Source organism: Culex quinquefasciatus, chromosome 2, assembly GCF_015732765.1.
Source record: "Culex quinquefasciatus strain JHB chromosome 2, VPISU_Cqui_1.0_pri_paternal, whole genome shotgun sequence".
In the NCBI taxonomy this organism is placed as follows: domain Eukaryota; kingdom Metazoa; phylum Arthropoda; class Insecta; order Diptera; family Culicidae; genus Culex; species Culex quinquefasciatus.
In genome coordinates, this window is record NC_051862.1 from 215,254,348 (window position 1) to 215,270,735 (window position 16,388).

Consider the following 16,388-nt stretch of genomic DNA (forward strand, 5'->3'; position numbering starts at 1 on the left):
GCTCCCAACGAGAAAAGTATAGGAAATATTAATCTTGAAACTCTGAACATGAACGAAAAATCAAAGTCGCCCGAGTCCGGGGTTCGATCCCCCGTCCTTTGGATTGGTAAGCAAAAATGCTAACCACTAGGCCATCACGGCTTGGTGAGCAACGTCTGGAATTAGGAATACTGTTACTATCAAACTATATACGCGCTGGGTCCTTGTCCATTTGACAAGGGTTCGGAAGTTCTAAATAACGTTTGAACCCGATTGGTGCAAACGTTCTTCAGGGCGGGATTGTCGATAAAAGCTGAGGGACCTCGCGCTCGGCTAGCCAGCGTAGAAATGGGTCACCGAAGCTCGGCAGAGCTAACACCTTCCAAATGCCTATGCGAGTTATTTGCATGTATAGAATGTAGATCTAAAAAATACATGGAAACAACTCAATTTGTAAGAAGCGACCGCGTGGTCCCGTTTGGTTGGTTGCACACACACACACAAACCATTTTTTTTGCGAAATTCAAAAAAATTATTTCCGAATTTTAAAATCTATCATGATTTTTTAATGGTCTACAAGTAGATAAAATTCCTCATTTAATATTTTAAACCACATTTAAAATTATTGAAATTGTTTTTTGTAATTGTAATTTTATTGAAACGATATCCTGTTAGTTTACACTGTATATCGGGACAAGGAGGTGCAACTGAAAAATCAGACAATGTCACTAAGTTTCATTTTAAAAATTGAAATTCAAACCAATAGTTTCCGGCATATCACTAAAAACTGTACACGAAACGAAACGAAACTATTGGCACTACGCCCCCCGGGGCATGGCCTTCCTCTAACGTGGGATTTCTGCTCCAGCGCCTCTGACGAGACAGGAGAAACCGGGACCGACGTTTTACTTCACCATCCGATAGAAGCTCAGTGGATAAGGCGGGAATCGAACCCGCGTCTCATAGCATCATCGGGATCGGCAGCCGAAGCCGCTACCCCTGCGCCACGAGACCCACAAAAACTGTACACTTAACACTTAAATAAAGTTTTTTTCATCGATAAGAATTTTTGTAAGGCTTTTTCACAGAAACTTTTTGTCAAATAGAGCAAATTGTGGGAAATATTCACAGCCTTCAAAAATATTTGTTCAGGGATGGCCTTCATTCAAGAAGTATTCAAAAAATTTAAAATGCTAAATTTCCGAAAATTATAGCCTAAAAGTTACAGTAACTCCAAAACGGTGCACTTGATCAAAATTCAGTGAATTACTTGTAGATTGTAAATATGATTTAGCTTCTATTTTTTATCGATCACATTTTGAAATTTTTCAAAAATCTTTTTTTTTCAAAAAATTATTTCGCTGGAACTAGATTTTGCACCATCATGGACTATGGGTTGCAAGATGTAGTATTGAATCCCGTAAAACATAATACAGTAGTTGTTCGGAAACTGGGCGTTGTTTAACTGGGCTGCTTTTTAACTGGGCGCTCGATAACTGGGCCGTAGCCCAGTAAAAAAGCAGACAAACGTCAAAAAACCAAAATAAACCAAAATGACCGAGGGGTTAATGGATGCAAAAATCATATTCAATAAATAAAAAAACTTTTTTCAAGCTTTTGTTTAATTTCAAGGTACAATTAAAGAAATATGAAAAGTAAGCATTGTAAATAAATTTGAGTAACTTTTATTTTTAAATTTCATTTGGAAAATTTTATGCATCGGTGGTCCCCTCGTTATTTTTTGTTCGGCTCAGTTAACGAGCAACATTCGGTGACTGGGCTACGTTCTCAGCCCGAACAACCGAACAACTACTGAATATAGAAAATAAAAAAAAATGCGTTTTTTGGGAATGTTAAGTAAAGAAAAAGTAAAATAAAGAAATGGATTTTTTTAGAGTGTAATAATTTTTTTATTAGTCTTAATAAGAATCTAAAACTTTGCCCAAAATGATCAGAAAATCCCATCTCAGTATGCATACAGATTTTCATATATTTAAGTACCCATTTTGAATGACCAGCCCGCAAAAATAATTATGCAAAATTGATGCAGCCCACAAAAAAGTGGTCCTTGTTTAGTTGTAATGCGAAGTTTTTGTTTGAAAAGCAATTAAAATAAATCGCACGTGAGTTTCTCTCATTTTCTCTTATCAGTGCTCGTTATCAAGCGTTTGTTTGTGCGTCCATGAATCATGACAAAATTCTTTAAATTTTCCGCTAACCAAAGATTCGTCTACAATTCACTCATCACGTGCTGCTGTATCATGCTTTGCTTGCTTGCATGACAACAGGCGCATTATCACCTCGCGGAACCCTACAAAGTCACATTTCTGCGCCGCACAGTCAACCGGCGATAATCAAAGCGCAAACTTGTTTTCAGGTCTAACCATCGAAGGAGGCGCCGCGGAAGGAGCAGCAACAGCCGCCCCCCATGGTGAGCGTCGCCGCCGGAAACGGTCCTCCGTGGCTCGGCCAAATCCGTTTCAATTCGAAAATCTCATCCTCCGACCGGGAACCGTTCCGTCGAACTGCGTCATGATCGACTTTCAAATTGCCCGCTATTCCCCGCCGGCGTACGACGTCATGTCTCTGTTGAACACCACGACCACGAGTGCCTTCCGGGCGGTCTATCTGGACCGGCTGGCCGCGCAGTACCACGAGGCGCTGCAGGCCGAGCTGGACTGGTTCCAGATTAACGTGGACGAGGTGTTCCCCGGGGACGATTTTCGCGAGTCGTGCGAGGAGTACAAGCTGGCGGGGTTGATCGATAGTATTCTGTTTCGCCACCTGACGCTGCTGCCGACGGAAATGGCGTCGGAGTGCAAGGAGTGTCCGGTGCCGGTGTCGTTTGAAAATTTGATGGAGAATTCCATCTCGGAGATGAGCACGAAGGCGTGGGATTCGTGTGAAAATTATCGCTACTTGATGGGGGATTTGCTGGCGGACTTGGTGGATACCTATATATTGGCTGAATAAAAACGTAAATTTACCAACACTCTTGGTATTTTAATTGGCTGCCTAATCAGAATGATAAAGTATCATTAATTGTAAAATAATCATTTTCTGACCGTAAATCATTTCCCAAATCAATAATACTCATCAATAATTTTCCAAACCAATATCATCAGAAAAATGCATAACAAAAGGTCGAATGTTAAAAAAATTAGAATACTTTTGAATTTGCCTACTTTTATAGGTTATATTGACTCTATTTTTTCTTAAATCTATGAAAATAGTTAAATAGTTGAAAATGAAATGCAATCGAAAAGTAAATTAAATTTGTTTTGTTCTATGTATCGTTTTCAAGTTTCAGCCATAGGAGGTTTAATGTTAGGTGAGATCTGTGCCTTAAGACCATTTCAAATGATAGGGATGCCTCAAAACTTGTGACAGGAAAACATTGCAATAATCGATACAAGAGCTATAAAGTTCTACTTTTCAGTACTCAAACGTATACTATAAACTTGGATTTTTAGCAAGACTTTTCTGCACTTTTACAATATTTGTTATTATATTTTGATTTGACTAAATACATGAAAGTTTGACTAAAAATCCTATGCAAAGAGTGTTTTTCGGAATTTCAAAAAACGTTATTTGAAACCCGTTTCAAAACTTGTTTTTTTTTTAGCATTCGTCGTATTCATCTAACTCGGTAAACATTGATGGATAAATTTACAACTAGTGCCGAAAAAATTTAGCAATTTGTTACAAAACTGCCATTGACACATTCCGCCGTGACGTTGCTACGCTTTGACTTTTCTTTTTTTAGTATTTCGGCTGTAACTCAAAAAATACATAAAAAAGGTATAAATGTTATTACAGATTCGGAAAGGGCATTAAATTTCCTATAAGAAGCAGTGTTGAAAAATTATTTTAGGTAAATATTCTATTTTTGAGAGGGGAATATGTAGCGTGACGTTGCAACGCGTGACTTTTTCTCAATCCTGACCCAAATTATGTTTTGCCATTAACTCTGCTCTGTTAAACGGCAAATTTTGAGTTCTCCTTCCATTTTTAATGTAAAATTGACCAACAAATCGAATGCAATCATTAGTTTTACGAAAAAATCAAACCTCGATTTTTAAAGACCACTTACATTTCGTGACGTTGCAACGCTTTGTTTTTGAAAACAGGGGTTTTCGTTGCGTTGCAACGTCACGAAATTTTAGTTTCAAAATAAATCAAAGTTTTTGTTAGTTTGAACAACTTTAGGTTAAGATTTTACTATAAGACATTAATACACAGTACAAGGACATGTGAATTGACTGGCCCGCCCATGTAAGACCCCCTCCCCCCCTCCCACTATATCGCTTTCACAGTTGCAGTACGATTTACACAGTTTTACAATGCGTTTCAAAGTAAAAATAAATATTTGTATTATTCCATTATCACGAAGGACCCCCTCTCCTCTCCTCTATCCATGTAATGGGACGTCCATGCATTACGTAACGGGGTAATATCAAGGGGGTCCAAGATTTATACAAAAAAATGCATCGGAAATGTATTCCCAGGGGGTGGAGGGGGTCTAAAAATATAAATGTTTTGTTACGTAATGCAAGAACGCTCCCTTAATATTTTAATGGTTTTGAGCAATTTACAAAACACGTGGAAGTTTTAAAATGGAAGGGGGAGCTTCAAGTTTTCAGGAGGGCTGAAATTTATGAATAAAGTGCCCATATCGTGTGTTGATGGCCCCTAAGGGGTGATCTGCAAACAACGTAACTTATTTTGTTGACTTTTGTGCTTTTTAAATAAAATTTGAGGAAATAATAAAACTGTTTGCCTGCGCAACATAACATATTTAATTGCGAAAAACTAAACGATGCATACAACTTATTTAGGTAAGGGTTCGTCCAACAATAAAGTGACAAAAGTTTGTAAAAAAAACAATCGAATCACGTGATTTTTATTGTTTAGTGAATTTTAATGTAATTTGGCCTACGTAAGGGTGTGGGATAAAAAAATCGTTGCGTTGTATTAGAATGAACCCTCACTTAAATCAGTTTATCATAAAGGGGCCATTCAGATACCACGTGATTACTTTTAAGAAAGTTTTAGAATTTTTACCCCTGGTCTATCGGTCTATTTTGATTTGTTCAACAAGTTTCATAAAATACCTACTTTTATTCGAGTTGCATACAAACTTAAGTAACGGAATTTGTGAATGACCCATGTACAATTCTTCTGTAAATATGCTCGGAAATATTATATAAAAATATATAATATTTAGTATCCTTTATTTTCAAAACCAACTACGCATACACCTTTTTGCCATGTGACTAATATGATTTAAAATTTCGTGGCGTTGCAACGCAAACTTAAACCTGTTGTAACTTTGGATCTAGACAACCAATTTAGTCGCTCTAGGTTGCATTTGAAAGCTCTTTCCAAGTACAAAGAGCATCCAAAATATCAAAATGATTGAATGTTTAGTTTTCTGTTGGCATAAACAAATGTCCCTTTTTCGTGACGTTGCAACGCAATAAAATGGTAAACTTACACTAGTTCGAAAAAATACTTAACTTAAGATAAACTGCAAATCCATGACATTTCCGTTAAGTACATCTAAAAACCTACAAAATGCAATCAAAAGAATAATTTTGGATTTTATTTCGCGGAAAACCAGGAGTTTTTAGAAAATGTTTTAAATCGATGATTTTATCACGAATTGATGCAAAACTTAACCAACTTGTACAAAATGATATTCAAATGATCAATTAATGAAAACCATGATTTTTGAAGCTTCAAGTAGTCTAGAATCGAGGAAAAATATCCAAATAGCTCATACACGCTTTTCAAAAATTCATCCCAAGGTGTACATTGCCGGAGAATGTGTCCATTATTAAAAATTTCACAATCTTAAAATTAAATTGGAGAAATCACTTAGAAAGCTAATTTTTATATATTTTGCAAAAAAAAAGTCCTATCTTCAAAGTCCATAATAACAAAATTGCAAGAAATGTTCTCTGGGCATCTGAAAAATATTTTGAAAAAAAAAAAAAAAAAAAAACAGATTTGTTTATCATTCCAGAAAAAAACTCACATCGGCTTTTATTTATTCCCGCAATTTCTGGAAAAAGCATTTAAATAAATTAAACTTACTGTTTTAGCTCCAGAAAATAGATATCATAAATGTAATTCGCCTGCAATAAAAAAAATTCAAAACATGAGAAAATTTGCCGGAAATTTAATATTTTTTTTTGTGTACTTGTTTTAAATGCCTTAAGGAGACAATTTATTTTCCATGAAAAAAGAAAAAGAGTTGCAATATTTGTTTTAAATTCGACTTTTCATCGAAGATTTGTGCAAAATACTTATTTTTGAAAATTCTCGTATTTTGGTGAAATTTCATTGGACAGCATTTAGAATTTTTCGAAAAAAAAAACATAATTTTGATCATTTCACTTTTTGTCTTCATGTTTAATGTAAAATTTAAAAAAAAATCGATATCGTGCACAATTTTTAAGTCAAAGCTGCTTAAAACTGATTTAATGTTTAATACGTGACTTTTTACCTGTATGAGTCATGACCGTGCATGTTTTTTCAAAGAGATCAGAAAATATCCTTTAAATTTTCTTCAAAGACATTGATGATTTGACCAATGGTTGTTGTGATAAAGCCTCTGAAGGAAAAACTAACATGAAAACTGAGATTTTCTCTACTACTTCAAAATGGCGTTGATTTTTTAAGTGACTATAACTCAGCAACTATGCGTTCGATTTTTAGTGTCTAGAAGTGAAACTATCATGAAATTTTCCGGTCTTTCGAAAAAAATACCAAAAATACTTGAAAAATACTATCCAAATTTTCAATAATTTCCACTTCATATTTTGCAATGTTACAACCTTGCCAAAGACACCAAATCTAACAGAAAATGCCGTCTTTGGTAGAAAAGTTTGATCAAAATAAAAAAAAAATACAAAAAAAACATTGCCCTAATCTAAAGGATTGTTCTTATAAAAAAAACTAAAAACAGGGGCAAGATGAGTTTGAAAATGTTCTTTAAAAAAAATTAGCCACTTCATATTTTTTGAGAAAATTGATTTTTTTTTTTCGAAATATTGACAACACTGTCAACTGAATGGCCATGGCTCAAAAAATCTATTTTTTGTCACATAAAACGATCCCAAACCAGGAATATTCGAAAAAGTTAATTTTGTGCAATTTATTTGTTGTGTGAAAAGTCGAAAAAATAGCAATGTTACAACCTTGCCAAAGACATCAAATCTAACAGAAAATGCCGTCTTTGGTCATAGAAAAAAAGCAAAATTTGATCAAAATAAAAAAATACCCAAAAAACATTGCCCTAAGTTAAAGGATTGCTCTTATAAAAAAACTAAAAACAGAAACAAAATGAGTTTGAAAATGTTCATTAAAAAATTTAAGCTGTTTCAAAAAACACACAAAAACATTTAAAATCAAAGGTGATTTCACATTCAAACTAACGGTCTCGGTCAAAAGGTACGTCATTGTCTCTAGATTCAGATTGCATCCCCCACTTGTTGTTTTTCAAAATTTGTTTAAGGTTGAGACATCTAGCAATTTCAGTTGTTTTATTGTATTCAGTTTAAATATTTAATAAAAAATAGTAATGTTGATATCTTTATTTGTCGATCTTTCTATTGGTTGACTTTTTCATGAGGTCACATTTGCCATAGTGTGTAATTGACTATACAAATTGTGGTGAACCGTTGACCATTTTCAGGACTTCCAACCCCAACCGGTGGCATAATTCTGGACTTTCAACTGTCCCGTTACGCCCCACCAGCGCTGGACGTTTTCACCGTAATTATGCTGAGCACCACATCCGAATTTCGCACCCTCCACATGGAATCTCTGCTCAACGTCTACTACGATGCCCTAGCCGAACACGTGGCTGCTCAAGGACTTGCTTTGGCCCAGCTGCTTCCCCGCTCGGAGTTCGACGCCTCCTGCGATCACTACCACCTCGCTGGCCTCATTGAAAACTGTCTCTTCTGTCATCTCATCCTGATCCCGATGAATCTCGCCAAACCGATGATGGCCACGTCCGAGTCCTTTGACGACTTTATCCGCAATGGCGCCACCAAGGTCCAACTCTGCATCGATTCCTACGAGCAGGACGAAACATTCCGCACCCGGCTGACCGACATGCTGTCGGAACTTATCGAAAAGTACATTCTTTGATTTTAATCGCAAATAACCCTCGAAGCCCGCCCACACGCACGCACCATAATGAATAATTAATCGCCTACTGTAATTAAAAGCAAATAAAACACTTGTACCCTGTCAGAAAACAAAAATCGACGATTGCTTATCACACACCTCCTTATTTGTATTCTTGGGTACGATTGTGATTTAAGCGCGAACGCGTGTGTGACCACCAAACCCCAACCTTATAGCTTAAGTCAAGTTCGCGCGACAGGTTGAAGACGTTCGACGCATCAGCAAAATGCGTTTCGTGGACATTGTCAAGGAGTATCTGTTCAATTCGACCATTCATGGCGTTAAATTCATTGCCGACGAGTCGTATCATGTGGCGGAACGGTAAGAAGAAGGACGAGAGGGAGGACGTTAGAATTAAATTGTTTGCTAAGTGGTTTTGTGATTGCAGAAATCTTGGATTTTGTTTTGTTTTTTGTACAATCCAAACTCGATAATCTGAAGACTCGATTTACCGAAGAGCTAATTTTTTTGCGTGGACTTTAATTACTCAAATTTCTAGAATACTTAAATTAGTCAAATTATTCAAATTACTAAATTCTTTTTCTAAAATAACTATAATTACTCAAGCGACTCAAGTTACTCAAATTACTCAAATTAGTCAAATTACTCAATTACTCAAATTACCACAATTAATAAAATTACTCAACTTGCTTAAATATTTTAAATTACTCAAATGAATAAAATTACTTAGGGGAACAGCATCTAATTCCAGCGAGCCTCTAATGTTGGCAGGTCAGAACTTTGACACTCAATTAAAACTAATTAAAAGCGTTTTCAACTGAAATCGAGTGATAAATAGCTCAATGAGAAGTGAGCAAGCAAGTTTCTATCAAAAGTTTTGCAAAATTGGTTGTTTAAATAGTGAAAATCGGCAAATTAGATGGAGTTATGAGCGAGTGCTTAACCTGCCAAACATACGAGAATTTCCCCTAATTGACAAAATAATTAAAATTACAAAAAATAAAAAAATACTAAACAACAAAAAAAATACAAATAAAAACTAAAATATCTCAAGCTACTCAAATAACTCAAATTACTCGATCACTCAAATTATCAAATTACCAAAATTATTAAAGTTACTCAAATTAGTAAAAACAAAACTCAAATAACACAATTAATTCAATTAACTCTAATAACTCAAATAACTCATTTATTCAAATAACAAAAATTACTAAAAATACAAAAAAAAAAAATACTAAAATTACTAAAATACTACAATTATTAAAATAACTAAAATTACTAAAATTAATAAAATTACTAAAATTACTTAAATTACTAAAATTACCAAAAATTACTAAAATTACTGAAATTACGACTAAAATTAGAAAATTACTAAAATTATGACTAAAATTAAAAAATTACCGAAATTCCTAAAATAAATAAATTTGATAAAATTGCTCAAACTACTCAAATTACTAAAATGACCAAAATGCCCAAAACCACCAATAATACCAAAATCACCAAAATGATCAAAATCACCAAAATGATCACAATTACCGAAATGACCAAAATGACCAAAATAACCAAAATGACCAAAATGACCAAAATCACCAAAATTACCAAAATTACCAAAATTATCAAAATTATCAAAATTACCAAAATGACCAAAATGATCGCTATGACCGAAATGACCAAAATCACCAAAATGAACAAAATGACCAAAATGATCAAAATGACCAAAATGACCAAAAAGACCAAAATAACCAAAATGACCAAAAAAATCGCAAATGACCAAATTACTTAAATTACTAAAATTACTAATATTACTAAAATTACTAAAATTATGACTAAAATTCGAAAATAACTAAAGTTCCTAAAATTAATAAATTTGATAAAATTGCTCAAACTACTCGAATTACTAAAATGACCAAAATGCCCAAAATCACCAAAAATAACAAAATCACCAAAATGATCAAAATCACCAAAATGACCAAAATCGCCAAAATGAACAAAATGACCAAAAAGACCAAAATGATCAAAATGACCAAAATTGCCAAAATTATCAAAATTACCAAAATGATCGCTATGACCGAAATGACCAAAATGACCAAAATGACCAAAATGATCTCAATGATCGAAATGACCAAAATCGCTAAAATGACCAAAATGGTCGAAATGACTGAAATGACCAAAATGACCAAAATCACCAAAAAGACCAAATTCACCAAAATGACCAAAATGATCAAAATGACCAAAATGATCGAAATGATCAAAATGACCAAAATGATCGAACTGGCCAAAATGACCAAAATGACAAAAATGACCAAAATGACCAACATGACCAAAATGATCGAAATGATCGAAATGACCAAAATCACCAAAATCACCAAAATCACCTAAATCACCTAATCACCAAATCACCAAAATGACGAAAATCACCAAAATGACCAAAATGATCAAAATGACCAAAATGACCAAAATGACCAAAATGATCGAAATGATCGAAATGGCCAAAATGATCAAAATGACCAAAATGATCGAAATGATCAAAATGACCAAAATGATCGAAATGATCGAAATGACCAAAATCGCTAAAATGACCAAAATGGTCGAAATGACTGAAATGACCAAAATGACCAAAATCACCAAAAAGACCAAATTCACCAAAATGACCAAAATCGCCAAAATGAACAAAATGACCAAAAAGACCAAAATGATCAAAATGACCAAAATTGCCAAAATTATCAAAATTACCAAAATGATCGCTATGACCGAAATGACCAAAATGACCAAAATGACCAAAATGATCTCAATGATCGAAATGACCAAAATCGCTAAAATGACCAAAATGGTCGAAATGACTGAAATGACCAAAATGACCAAAATCACCAAAAAGACCAAATTCACCAAAATGACCAAAATGATCAAAATGACCAAAATGATCGAAATGATCAAAATGACCAAAATGATCGAACTGGCCAAAATGACCAAAATGACAAAAATGACCAAAATGACCAACATGACCAAAATGATCGAAATGATCGAAATGACCAAAATCACCAAAATCACCAAAATCACCTAAATCACCTAATCACCAAATCACCAAAATGACGAAAATCACCAAAATGACCAAAATGATCAAAATGACCAAAATGACCAAAATGACCAAAATGATCGAAATGATCGAAATGGCCAAAATGATCAAAATGACCAAAATGATCGAAATGATCAAAATGACCAAAATGATCGAAATGATCGAAATGACCAAAATCGCTAAAATGACCAAAATGGTCGAAATGACTGAAATGACCAAAATGACCAAAATCACCAAAAAGACCAAATTCACCAAAATGACCAAAATAATCAAAATGACCAAAATGATCGAAATGATCGAAATGATCAAAATGACCAAAATGATCGAACTGGCCAAAATGACCAAAATGACAAAAATGACCAAAATGACCAACATGACCAAAATGATCGAAATGATCGAAATGACCAAAATCACCTAAATCACCTAATCACCAAATCACCAAAATGACGAAAATCACCAAAATGACCAAAATGATCAAAATGACCAAAATGACCAAAATGACCAAAATGATCGAAATGATCGAAATGGCCAAAATGATCGAAATGACCAAAATGACCAAAATGACAAAAATGACCAAAATGACCAACATGACCAAAATGATCGAAATGATCGAAATGACCAAAATCGCTAAAATGACCAAAATGGTCGAAATGACTGAAATGACCAAAATGACCAAAATCACCAAAAAGACCAAATTCACCAAAATGACCAAAATGATCAAAATGACCAAAATGATCGAAATGATCGAAATGATCAAAATGACCAAAATGATCGAACTGGCCAAAATGACCAAAATGACAAAAATGACCAAAATGACCAACATGACCAAAATGATCGAAATGATCGAAATGACCAAAATCACCAAAATCACCAAAATCACCTAATCACCAAATCACCAAAATGACGAAAATCACCAAAATGACCAAAATGATCAAAATGACCAAAATGATCGAAATGATCGAAATGACCAAAATCGCTAAAATGACCAAAATGGTCGAAATGACTGAAATGACCAAAATGACCAAAATCATCAAAAAGACCAAATTCACCAAAATGACCAAAATGATTAAAATGACCAAAATGATCGAAATGATCGAAATGATCAAAATGACCAAAATTATCGAACTGGCCAAAATGACCAAAATGACAAAAATGACCAAAATGACCAACATGACCAAAATGATCGAAATGATCGAAATGACCAAAATCACCTAAATCACCTAATCACCAAATCACCAAAATGACGAAAATCACCAAAATGACCAAAATGATCAAAATGACCAAAATGACCAAAATGACCAAAATGATCGAAATGATCGAAATGGCCAAAATGATCGAAATGACCAAAATGACCAAAATGACAAAAATGACCAAAATGACCAACATGACCAAAATGATCGAAATGATCGAAATGACCAAAATCGCTAAAATGACCAAAATGGTCGAAATGACTGAAATGACCAAAATGACCAAAATCACCAAAAAGACCAAATTCACCAAAATGACCAAAATGATCAAAATGACCAAAATGATCGAAATGATCGAAATGATCAAAATGACCAAAATGATCGAACTGGCCAAAATGACCAAAATGACAAAAATGACCAAAATGACCAACATGACCAAAATGATCGAAATGATCGAAATGACCAAAATCACCAAAATCACCAAAATCACCTAATCACCAAATCACCAAAATGACGAAAATCACCAAAATGACCAAAATGATCAAAATGACCAAAATGATCGAAATGATCGAAATGACCAAAATCGCTAAAATGACCAAAATGGTCGAAATGACTGAAATGACCAAAATGACCAAAATCATCAAAAAGACCAAATTCACCAAAATGACCAAAATGATCAAAATGACCAAAATGATCGAAATGATCGAAATGATCAAAATGACCAAAATTATCGAACTGGCCAAAATGACCAAAATGACAAAAATGACCAAAATGACCAACATGACCAAAATGATCGAAATGATCGAAATGACCAAAATCGCTAAAATGACCAAAATGGTCGAAATGACTGAAATGACCAAAATGACCAAAATCACCAAAAAGACCAAATTCACCAAAATGACCAAAATGATCAAAATGACCAAAATGATCGAAATGATCAAAATGACCAAAATGATCGAAATGACCAAAATGACCAAAATGACCAAAATGACCAAAATGATCGAAATGATCGAAATGGCCAAAATGATCAAAATGACCAAAATGATCGAAATGATCAAAATGACCAAAATGATCGAAATGATCGAAATGACCAAAATCGCTAAAATGACCAAAATGGTCGAAATGACTGAAATGACCAAAATGACCAAAATCACCAAAAAGACCAAATTCACCAAAATGACCAAAATGATCAAAATGACCAAAATGATCGAAATGATCGAAATGATCAAAATGACCAAAATGATCGAACTGGCCAAAATGACCAAAATGACAAAAATGACCAAAATGACCAACATGACCAAAATGATCGAAATGATCGAAATGACCAAAATCACCTAAATCACCTAATCACCAAATCACCAAAATGACGAAAATCACCAAAATGACCAAAATGATCAAAATGACCAAAATGATCGAAATGATCGAAATGGCCAAAATGATCAAAATGACCAAAATGATCGAAATGATCAAAATGACCAAAATGATCGAAATGATCGAAATGACCAAAATCGCTAAAATGACCAAAATGGTCGAAATGACTGAAATGACCAAAATGACCAAAATCATCAAAAAGACCAAATTCACCAAAATGACCAAAATGATCAAAATGACCAAAATGATCGAAATGATCGAAATGATCAAAATGACCAAAATTATCGAACTGGCCAAAATGACCAAAATGACAAAAATGACCAAAATGACCAACATGACCAAAATGATCGAAATGATCGAAATGACCAAAATCACCTAAATCACCTAATCACCAAATCACCAAAATGACGAAAATCACCAAAATGACCAAAATGATCAAAATGACCAAAATGACCAAAATGACCAAAATGATCGAAATGATCGAAATGGCCAAAATGATCGAAATGACCAAAATGACCAAAATGATCGAAATGATCGAAATGATCGAAATGGCCAAAATGATCGAAATGACCAACATGACCAAAATGATCGAAATGATCGAAATGACCAAAATCGCTAAAATGACCAAAATGGTCGAAATGACTGAAATGACCAAAATGACCAAAATCACCAAAAAGACCAAATTCACCAAAATGACCAAAATGATCAAAATGACCAAAATGATCGAAATGATCGAAATGATCAAAATGACCAAAATGATCGAACTGGCCAAAATGACCAAAATGACAAAAATGACCAAAATGACCAACATGACCAAAATGATCGAAATGATCGAAATGACCAAAATCACCTAAATCACCTAATCACCAAATCACCAAAATGACGAAAATCACCAAAATGACCAAAATGATCAAAATGACCAAAATGACCAAAATGACCAAAATGATCGAAATGATCAAAATGATCGAAATGACCAAAATGACCAAAATGACAAAAATGACCAAAATGACCAACATGACCAAAATGATCGAAATGATCGAAATGACCAAAATCACCTAAATCACCTAATCACCAAATCACCAAAATGACGAAAATCACCAAAATGACCAAAATGATCAAAATGACCAAAATGACCAAAATGACCAAAATGATCGAAATGATCGAAATGGCCAAAATGATCGAAATGACCAAAATGACCAAAATGATCGAAATGATCGAAATGATCGAAATGGCCAAAATGATCGAAATGACCAACATGACCAAAATGATCGAAATGATCGAAATGACCAAAATCGCTAAAATGACCAAAATGGTCGAAATGACTGAAATGACCAAAATGACCAAAATCACCAAAAAGACCAAATTCACCAAAATGACCAAAATGATCAAAATGACCAAAATGATCGAAATGATCAAAATGACCAAAATGATCGAAATGACCAAAATGACCAAAATGACCAAAATGACCAAAATGATCGAAATGATCGAAATGGCCAAAATGATCAAAATGACCAAAATGATCGAAATGATCAAAATGACCAAAATGATCGAAATGATCGAAATGACCAAAATCGCTAAAATGACCAAAATGGTCGAAATGACTGAAATGACCAAAATGACCAAAATCATCAAAAAGACCAAATTCACCAAAATGACCAAAATGATCAAAATGACCAAAATGATCGAAATGATCAAAATGACCAAAATGATCGAAATGACCAAAATGACCAAAATGACCAAAATGACCAAAATGATCGAAATGATCGAAATGGCCAAAATGATCAAAATGACCAAAATGATCGAAATGATCAAAATGACCAAAATGATCGAAATGATCGAAATGACCAAAATCGCTAAAATGACCAAAATGGTCGAAATGACTGAAATGACCAAAATGACCAAAATCATCAAAAAGACCAAATTCACCAAAATGACCAAAATGATCAAAATGACCAAAATGATCGAAATGATCGAAATGATCAAAATGACCAAAATTATCGAACTGGCCAAAATGACCAAAATGACAAAAATGACCAAAATGACCAACATGACCAAAATGATCGAAATGATCGAAATGACCAAAATCACCTAAATCACCTAATCACCAAATCACCAAAATGACGAAAATCACCAAAATGACCAAAATGATCAAAATGACCAAAATGACCAAAATGACCAAAATGATCGAAATGATCGAAATGGCCAAAATGATCGAAATGACCAAAATGACCAAAATGATCGAAATGATCGAAATGATCGAAATGGCCAAAATGACCAAAATGACCAAAATGATCGAAATGATCGAAATGATCGAAATGACCAAAATCGCTAAAATGACCAAAATGGTCGAAATGACTGAAATGACCAAAATGACCAAAATCACCAAAAAGACCAAATTCACCAAAATGACCAAAATGATCAAAATGACCAAAATGATCGAAATGATCAAAATGACCAAAATGATCGAAATGACCAAAATGACCAAAATGACCAAAATGACCAAAATGATCGAAATGATCGAAATGGCCAAAATGATCAAAATGACCAAAATGATCGAAATGATCAAAATGACCAAAATGATCGAAATGATCGAAATGACCAAAATCGCTAAATGA

At 34.0% G+C, this 16,388-nt stretch overlaps 1 protein-coding gene across 1 annotated transcript in view; it reads left to right on the forward strand.

Moving 5' to 3' along the window:
• Positions 1–8,407: 8,407 nt before the first annotated feature.
• Positions 8,408–16,388, forward strand: part of LOC6053312 (sodium channel protein Nach) — a 36,240-nt gene continuing 28,259 nt past the window's right edge. Inside the window, exon 1 of the mRNA XM_038251080.1 lies at positions 8,408–8,502. Coding sequence (XP_038107008.1) covers positions 8,408–8,502 — 95 coding nt within the window. The remainder of the gene's footprint in view (positions 8,503–16,388) is intronic.